This window comes from Epargyreus clarus, unplaced genomic scaffold (genome assembly GCF_041222505.1).
Source record: "Epargyreus clarus isolate Ecla_fem2 unplaced genomic scaffold, WU_Ecla_fem_2.2 ptg000021l, whole genome shotgun sequence".
Classification (NCBI taxonomy): domain Eukaryota; kingdom Metazoa; phylum Arthropoda; class Insecta; order Lepidoptera; family Hesperiidae; genus Epargyreus; species Epargyreus clarus.
Genome location: NW_027332228.1, coordinates 17233575 through 17243412, shown reverse-complemented (window position 1 = coordinate 17243412; position 9838 = coordinate 17233575). Strand labels below are relative to the sequence as shown.

Here is a 9838-nt window from a genome sequence, read left to right as displayed (position 1 = left end):
GCCCGCGCCGCGACCGCCTGCGCCTGCACAGGTACCGCCCCCGCCCGCCGCCGCCCGCGCTGCTGCCCGCGCCGCGCCTGCGCCCGCGCCGCGACCGCCTGCGCCTGCACAGGTACCGCCCCCGCCCGCCGCCGCCCGCGCTGCTGCCCGCGCCGCGCCTGCGCCCGCGCCGCGACCGCCTGCGCCTGCACAGGTACCGCCCCCGCCCGCCGCCGCCCGCGCTGCTGCCCGCGCCGCGCCTGCGCCCGCGCCTGCACAGGTACCGCCCCCGCCCGCCGCCGCCCGCGCTGCTGCCCGCGCCGCGCCTGCGCCCGCGCCGCGACCGCCTGCGCCTGCACAGGTACCGCCCCCGCCCGCCGCCGCCCGCGCTGCTGCCCGCGCCGCGCCTGCGCCCGCGCCGCGACCGCCTGCGCCTGCACAGGTACCGCCCCCGCCCGCCGCCGCCCGCCGGGAGATTCCGTGCGTCGAGTGACGTGGGGCCGAGTTTTAATGACGTAACTTGCAATATTTGTTTAAGACGAGTTCGAATCTCATTTATCCGAGATTGATTCCTGTGGAATACTTTTTGAAAGTCGACCCTCCCTCCCCCCGCTTCGGAAGGTGTTTCGCCATGGAGAAGAAGCGGCGCGAGAAACTCCAGGGTGCAAGGATGCAATATGTTTCATTATTTGTTCACCCATGTACCGACTAGAATTTGAATGACTATATTGATAGATTGAACATTTCAGTAAATACAACGAGCATAATGTCTACCTAATTTGTAATTAGTCAAGTCGATGAATTTTAAAGCAGTCTGTACTTGAGAGCTACATTTTATAATACAAACTTAGAGGAATAGTATTTTAACAATGCATAGGTTAATATGAAATAAAATAAATAGGACAATTTTGAAATATGACTATTATTTGTAAATTATAAACAATAAAATATTTATATTTTACATTCGTTTTCAGGTGAATTACTAATCGCCTTGAAAATTTGTTGAATTTTTGTCTATAAAATCTTTGCCTTAATATGGGGTGAGGCGCGAGACGCGGGTGGAAGGCCAGCGCGAGGGCAGGGAGCGCTCACATCGGTAGCTATTACGCGCGAAGCTTGAAAATACGGAAGGAAGCACAGATTATACAAGAAAAATAGGGAAGAGCGACTACACATTTTTATTCTCGCAGATACGAGTTGGAGATACCGTGCCTGGAAATGAACGGCATCCCGCGCGGCGCGGCGGGCGCGGCGGCGGGCGCGGGCGCGGCGGCGCGCGGCGAGGCGGCCGCGTCCTCGTCCGACGACAGCGAGCCGCTGTCGCCGCCCGCCTCGCCCACGCAGCTGCACCTCGACCGCGCCAGGTAAGCGCATAGCGCTGACATTTTAATCACGTTCTCGCGATAAAAACCTGATTCCTATCGGCTCCACATTCTCGTTTTTCGTGCTTTACTCGCGTTCTCGCGGAATTTTCGCGAGAATGTGGTGCGGGCTTAATATTGATGTATTCTAACCTACTGTAGATTTTTTTATATTTAAATATTGAAATTAATTAGTAGCAAGTGGTTAATCACAAATACTTAAGTCCATTTAACTTCAACCGTATTAAACTAATTGAAGATTGAAGTGTGATAAGGGTCTAATGCAAAATTTCTGAGATAAAAAAATTCTATAATATTATTACAGATTGTACCCGCCCAAGCCGGCGGCGGCGGCGCTGCGGCGGCACACCGTGAGCGGGGGCAGTCCCGTGCACAAACGACCAGCGCTAACCATCGACCAGGTACATTTTATCATTATCAATAAAATCAATTCTTCTCAATTACATTTTAATGTCCAAGGAACGAACACGAACGAATTTGGAACGAAGGGGGAAGATAGTTAGTTTAAATTATTTTACTTTTATTTCAGTTCTGGCAGGAGCTCCAGCAGCGACGTTGGGTGCGAGGCGGCAGCCCCGAAAACGACGACGCTACACTCTATCGACGAGATAAGGTAATCAATCTGTGAATCTTAGTCAAGACATCATCATCATCAACCCATTACTGTCCCACTGCTAGGCACGGGTCTCCTCTCAGAATGAGAAGGGTTAGGCCATAGTTCACTGCGCTGGCGAAGCGCGAATTGGTAGACTCATAGATATAGGATGTCAAAGATACACATTGTCAGTTTAAACGCATTACCAAAATTGATGTGTATGTATGCGTAATAGTGTTGTTACCTTCATACTTTTTATCGATTGACATCCAGTATTAATTTGATGAGCCTGCCGTGGCAACGTAGCTTTCGTATCCAAATTATTACACAAATTAATAAAATACCATATTTTCATAGATGATTATTTATTAATATTATGAAACAAGTATTATGATATACAAATTAATACGACGACTTCCTTGGTATAAACTATTTTTCCTCAAAATGTTTGTTACATATTACCGATGATTTAATAGGAGTCCATTCTGGCCGATTTATTATTCTTATCCACCTTTCACGTACCTCACTTGATCGACGATGATGTTTTCCTTCACCGTTAAAACAAGTGATAAAGAAATCTCGAAGTGAAGTCAAGACAAGCAGATAGAAAATAAATAACTGATGTAACGTACTATCATATAATACGAACGGGAGTAAAGCATAATGTGGTCGTTCGTGAGGCGGTGTCGTGCAGCACGGGGCTGCAGCTGTCGCCGCGGCCGCGCACGTGCCTGGGCGTGCCGCGCGCCGCGCGCTCGCCCTCGCCCGCGCCCGCGCCGCCGCCCGCCGCCTCGCCCGCGCGCGGCAAGCTCGACAAGAGCCATTCCACGCCCGCCTACGACTTCGACGCGCCGCCCGACCACGCGCCCATACAGCCGATCCCCGAGTCGCCGACCACGCCCCCCACGGACAGCCCCACGCTGCCGCAGCTCGAGAAGGCGGGGCAGATCCTCGACTTCAAGAAGTCGAGCTCGCAGCTGCAGGAGGCCATGCTGCAGCGCTCGCGCCGCGCCGCCGCCGACGAGGAGCCGCTGCAGGCCGTCAACCCCGTGCTGCTGGACGCCGAGCGCGCCACGCCCGACGGCGACTCGTCCTCGCTCGTCTCGCCCAAGATCGTCATCGAGGACACGCTCAATTCTGATGAGGCCAAAATTATTCCCATCAGGTAAAGTAACAAAAGATTTCTTGGCCTTTTTTATCTAAACCCTTAAAACATTTTTAACGCTTGCTCTTTTATTTGCTGCAAGGTTTCCTAAGCCCCGGATGGCCGACCGATGGAAACCCGCAGACGTTCCCCCGGAACCTCCGCCGCGGCCGCCCTCCACGCAGCGTCCTCAGCCGAAGGATCCTTTATTTTCCCCCAGCCGAGATGTAATACCAGTGAGAGAACCTAGAGATTCGGTGCAGAGTCCGGTGACACCGCTACAGGAGCTGGCATCTCGTGAGCTTCCGCTGAGAGATTACACGTCACCGAGCAGGGACTTCGGGTCGTTTCGAGAGCCGATATCCCCCGTCAAAGATGTCGTACGGGAGTCAGTAGCTGTGAATCGAGATACATTATTGTCCGAAAGAGACCAGATGTCCCCCAGTAGAGATGTAATGTCTCCGAGCAGAGAAATGTTATCCCCAATGCGAGAACAGATCCCGCTGGTGAGGGAGCCCATGCCCTCCCGGGAGGTACCCGTCCCTCAATACCCTGCTCTAAGAATGATTCCCCGACCACCGAATGAGAATAGAGAGTTAACTCCTCTAAAACCTGTACGACCGGGAGATACTATACAGGTGATGTGGTATTTATATTAAAATTTACATTTATTTTTTTATAACTTTTCTATAAAAAATGTAGGGTAGAATATATTAGATGTTCTAAATTTATTTATAAAAAATCTGTTTCAATTATGTTAAAAATTGATTGAAGTTAAAAATGTTATCGGCAGATATCGGTTCCACTTCGTCACATAACAAAGCATGATATCAAACTGATCGCGAACGAGCGGCGCGAACTGCCCGCCATCAACGGCGAGCCGGAGCGAGGGGAGCGCGGAGCGGAGCGCGGCGCGGAGCGAGCGGAGCGGCCCGAGCGCGGCGAGCGCGCCGCCGAGCGCGAGCGGGAGCGCGAGCGCGCGGAGCGGGAGCGCGCGGAGCGGGACGACGGCGCGCTGTCGCCCGGCGGCAGCGGCGTGCGCGGCATCTTCCCCACTTCCAAGTCGCGGAGCTTGAAGAAGAAGAACTCCATTTTGGCCAGTGAGTGAACAATTTATTGCTTGAAATGTTATCGGCTCGTGAATTAGACGAAGTCGCTCGAGGGGTTTTAATTGACGATTATTATATCGATTGACGATAATCGATTTAATCGAAGACACATGCACATATGTTCCCCAGAGCGGCGCGACATCGGCGCGCGGGCGCTGCTGGCGCGCGGCGCGGCGGCGGGCGCGGGCGGCGCCGTGTGGCAGCGCGTGCGCGCGCGCGGCGCCAGCCAGCCGCGCTGGGCGCGCCGCCACCTGCTGCTGGCGCACAACCTGCTGTACGCGTACCGGAGCCCCGACGTTAGTGTGCACACTGGTCGCGTGTGGCGCGTGGCGGCGCGGGCGGGCGGTAGGGGGATGGCGGACCAGTAATAGATGGCCCTCGAGCACCGATCCGATTTCCTCATCGTTCGCAATCGCCAAGTTTTGTTATAATACATGCAATCCTCTCGTACCCCACTCACCTGTGCCTCTCCCGCAGAGCCTGCGCGCGGCGTGCCTGATCGCGCTGGAGGGCTTCACGGCGTGCGCGGCGGCGGAGGTGCGGTCGCGGGCGCACGCCTTCAAGGTGTACCACACCGGCAAGGCGTTCTACTTCGCCACGGAGCAGCGCGACGCCATGCTCGCCTGGATACACCTCATCCACCGCGCCACGCTGCTGGCCGAGCCGCGCCAGGTCAGTGAGCTGCCTGCGGGTGCACCACACCGGCAAGGCGTTCTACTTCATCTTCACCACCGACCACCTTGTCTGTGCCAAAATATTCCAACGAATACTTTATTACGTTACGACGACGTTTACGATGTAACACTAATTTATATTCATTTTCAGATGGAACTTTCGAAACAGTTTTCCGAAACGGAGTACTCCGACACGGAGTCCGATAATGACAGCTCGGAGAAAAAGTCCGAGAAAGAGAAAGAACGAGAGAAGGAAAAAGATAAAGACAAGGACAAGGATAAGTCCAAATTTGGTTCGCTGAAGAAACTAACGCACAGGATGCAGCGGAGCGAGTCGCAGGAGAACGTTGGCCACTCGTCAACCAGCCTCGATAGGAAGTACCTCCGGTTCTTTTCCAGGAACAAGAGCAAAGACGACTCTAAGACCAATAAGGTATAACTCGGATTGCGTTATTTCTATCAGTATTTTAATATTTTAAAGTTAAATTTTACCAATGGGAGTTTAAAAAAAATATGAATTTGCATTTGATTACAGAATAAACAGTCGGGTGTGCCGGTGCCCACGGAGCACTACCGCAGCTACCGTCGGGTAGCGCCGCCGCCCGGCCCCGCGCCCGCCCCCGGCCCCGCGCCCCGCTCGCCGCCGCAGCCGCGCTCCGACACTCGCGCCTCGAAAAGGATTCCCAAGCCAATAAACTACATCCACGCTTCCAACCCAAACTTGCTGGACTTCGAAAAGAGCGATTTTATAACGAAGCCTACGTTTCACGTGAGTTCAGTGGATCGTAACATTCGAGGTTTAACGTTCCGTGTAAAACGGTTTCCTTGCAACCGTGCCACATTTTCACTTTCCCAGATCCCGAAACCGAAGAGCCGGCAGGTGGAGAACATAATGGGGTTCGTGACGCTCGAGGAGTTCATGCTGAAGAAGCAGGAGGAGGAGCGGCGGCAAGTGTACACGAACCGCGTGCTGATGGGCATCGAGCGCGACCGGCACGAGGACCGCAAGGCGGCGCACGAGCTGCAGCAGCGGCTCGCGCGCGTCGTGCCCGACGTCATCTACGGCGAGCTGCCCGACGCGCCCGCGCCCGAGCGCGCCGGGCCCGAGCGCGCGGCGCCCGAGCGCGGTGCGGCCGAGCTGCAGGCGCGCAGCTTGCCGCGCACGCCCGACGCGGCGCCCGACGTGCAGGCGCGCGGCTTGCCGGCCAAGGCGGCTCGCGATAAACCTATATCCGTCAAGGGGAAGGACGGGTACGTATATTAATGTTTTAATTTATTCCAATTCATAATTATATTTCAGTCTATCGAAATGGCACCGTGATGTTGTGGTTGTGATTTTGTTATTTATGTGAAGGTACGAGAAAATCGTTTACCCGGAGGAGAGAGCGGCTGATTGGCGGGATTCGCTGCGGAGGAACGATAAGGTATGAAAATTTGTTATATGTATTACTATTATTTGTGATTATTGGTAAATAAATGTAGTTTTGTCCCGAATTTTATAGAGTATAATTTTATTATGGGCAATATAAAAATCTAATTCTTTATTTTATATTATAGGTGCATTCAGGTGTTTCCTCACCATCTCATGCGCAACCTACTGGGGACAGGTATCTTTTTTTTTTAAATAAGTTGCAATAACGTCAGCTCATAAATGTTTGTAATTATTTGATGTACTCGTATTTTATAATGCTGGCCATTTTTGAATTGTAGTTATATTCGGTTGGAAAACATATTGTTTATAATTAAATTGTGGGATCATGCTTGCAGTTGGAGCGGAGCTAACAACGGGACAACCAACGGCGCTCACAGCAGCACCAGCAGTAGCGCTACTAGCAGCGCCACCAGCAGCGCGTGCAGCAGCGCGGGGGCGGGGCCGGGGGCGGGGCAGGGGGTGGGCGCGGGGGCGGGGCCAGGCGCCGGCGTGTCGCGCCTGCGACAGATGTTCGGCGGCGGCCGACGCGAGGCGGCGCGGCAGGTACACTTTATATATATATATATATATATATACTTCAAAATTTTAACTCATTTATATATATATCTCACCTATTATCTATTTATAGATATCTCACCGCCTTGTAATTGAAGGAAGCCATTAAATAAATGGTTTAAACGTTTGACAATTCTGTCAGCCATTTAATGGCTGTCATGGTGTAATTTACGCATTTAATTGGTGCAAAAACACGAAATCGAAGAAAAAATGCGTAGAAATTAAAAAAAATTCAAACACGAAAATAGATGACAGAAACAATTTCAATTGTTTCTGTCATCAAAACTGGTAACATTTTTTTGTTAGGAGTAATCTTTACTAATCTATGCTCATTCACAATTTATAGATATAAATGTAATAGGATAGATTGAATACTAATGGAGTGGATATGGGCGTGTCGGCAGGAGAGCGGCCGCTCGGTGCAGTACCCGCACCTGCAGTGCCCGCCCACCTTCCAGCCCGAGACGTACTCGCTGGCCCGCCTGGCGCCGCGCCGCGCCCGCGCCGAGCGGCCCGAGCGCGAGCGTGTGGAGCGCGCGGAGCGGCCCGAGCGCGAGCGGCCCGAGCGCGAGCGGCCCGAGCGCGAGCGGCCCGAGCGCCCGGAGCGCGGCGGCTCGTGACGGCGGCTGCGGGCGTCGCGCTCGGCGCACGCGCTGGACCCCTCCGCGCCGAACCTAGCTTAGGCCACTCGTGTCGTTCTATCGTATTGACCTTGAATTGCGACGATTCCATATGAAATCCCTATCTCGACCTACCGAGTGAGCGGTACTCGCTCGAAGCTACTAAAATAAAAAAATATGTTCGAGGCACCCTCGTAAATTTATCTTTCATGGCGACTGTGGTGTCGCCGTCACTAATTGGGACTCGATGTGGATCGCTGCTGCACCGATACGTCCGTCTCGGGCGACGGCCGAGCGCCGACTGCCCCGCGACGTTCCTGCCCACGTTAACGTACCCTACTATATTTATTTTGTTTCCCCTCGATGTTAATAATACGTGAAGACTCCGATCACCGCGGGATATATCCTACCTTGCGTGTTTCACCATCTAACTTTTAAAATGTAGGAGATATACCCTTCTAATGAATGGCTCACTCGAGACGGGTCTTCCAATGAGTAATCGTGATATTACTCGATAAGTAAATTGATTTTATGTATCGTAATATTACAAATATTTTTTAAATAATGTAAAAATACTTTAAATTTTCAGTTTTTATAATTAATTTCCGAACGTGCCAACTCGTGTCGTTATCTCAAAGAGAATACTGAATAATTGTATTTGTAAATATAATTCAAAATAAATCTTCATATTTTTATTGAAGGCGATTTTATAAAATTATCCTGTTAATTAAAAATTTTCTAATTATTTAATTGTATTAAATTTTGGAAGTATTTGATAAATGATTAAGAAAAAACTTTTTTATCACATCATATTCTATATGTACATTTATTCAGACTTACTAAAGATGATTCATTTTCATAAATAAAAAACTAGATTTTAAAAAGACATATTATCATAGATGTTCTATTTAAGCTTAATGTTTTGAGTATGAAATGAATACCAGTGTAATTACGTTAAATTTTGAATTTTTAAAGTAGTATTATTTTTAATTTCACTCAATAAAAAAATATTGAATACACAATGCAAGACAGTGGCCCATCCAGTTATAAATAATGTAGCCGATTAAAATTATGTAGAGATATTTAAAAAAGTCGCTGTTACAAGATTTTAAGGTAAGCCTTTTGAAATCTGTAGTGAATATTTTAAAATTTGTTTAATCATATTTGTAAATAAGTTTTCAAAATACCTGTATAATAGTTTTTATAATAAATTAAAAAAGGTATTACCATCGTAGGTAGGTAGTACCATCTATCGTGTCTCAGTGTATCGGTCTTAAGTAGATATTTGAAATGCGCCATATAACTCGGTGCACTAAGGTTTTTTTTATCGTTTACTAATTAAAACGTAGAATGACGTCCTATTTCTAAGTCCACTACGTTATAATAACTTATTCAGAATTAGCACTACAAGATTATACGAAATCATTTTTTATTACATGCCACACGGGCTGCCAAAAAAAAAACGCTGGTCGAGACAACCAATCTTAATTATAATAGTGCGAGGGTTGTAGCGAAACGTATAAGGCCGCGCCGAGCGACGTGCGTTGTATTTTTTAAAGATTTGCGTACTATCTTCCCTTATATATAAAATTCTCGTGTCACAATGTTAGCTACCGTACTCCTCCGAAACGACTTTATCAATTTTCACCAAATTTTATACGCATATTCAGTAGGTCTGAGAATCGGCTCCTATCTATTTCTCACACCCCTACGTGATAAGGATTCTTCAGCTAAGGCTGAAGATGTTAAAACTTTTTTTTTATTTATATGGCAACACGTTTGCCGGGTCAGCTAGTTGTTATTATAAGGGGAAAGTACGCGCGTACGTCCGAGTACGCGCTTTACGTGACCGCTTCATCCTAAAGGGCCATTTAGATGGAGAGAGTTTCTCGCACGTTTCGGGTCGAGAAATCGTAAGCAACTATCACAAGCAATAATCGCCATAATATATTCGTGTCAAAGTGTTCACACACACAGACGAGAACTAAAACCTTGCCTACGATTATGTCATACGAGACTCGCATATGACTTGTCGCGATAATTGCCTATGTTTGTTTACACGAGGAAATTATAGTAAGGAGATTTTTACTTATGGTAATTTCGACTTGTATAAACACGATCTCGTATGACATATTTTGAAATTCACGCGAGTATCGTACAAATTAGTTTGAATCGTTTTCAGTGCGAGATTTCTCATTCAAGTTTAGGTATTATGCAATTGTAATTCAAGGAACGACGTGTTAGATGCTCCCAAACCATTTCTTCTTGCATTCATTTTTTTACCCAATACCAATACAAGAATTAATTAATTACAAATACAATTAATTAAACTGAAAATTAGATATAAT

General features: G+C 48.9%; 1 protein-coding gene across 1 annotated transcript; it reads left to right on the top strand.

Annotated features, from left to right (window-relative positions):
- Positions 1-484: 484 nt before the first annotated feature.
- Positions 485-8190, top strand: cnk (connector enhancer of ksr). Its single transcript, XM_073084983.1, has 15 exons — positions 485-1343; positions 1666-1762; positions 1891-1974; positions 2637-3121; positions 3204-3738; positions 3894-4200; positions 4339-4505; positions 4687-4881; positions 5035-5316; positions 5419-5652; positions 5740-6134; positions 6238-6307; positions 6441-6490; positions 6651-6858; positions 7275-8190. Exons 1-15 carry the CDS (start codon positions 1198-1200, stop codon positions 7488-7490), a joined length of 3471 nt encoding a protein of 1156 aa, XP_072941084.1. The 5' UTR covers positions 485-1197; the 3' UTR covers positions 7491-8190.
- The last annotated feature ends 1648 nt before the right edge of the window (positions 8191-9838 follow it).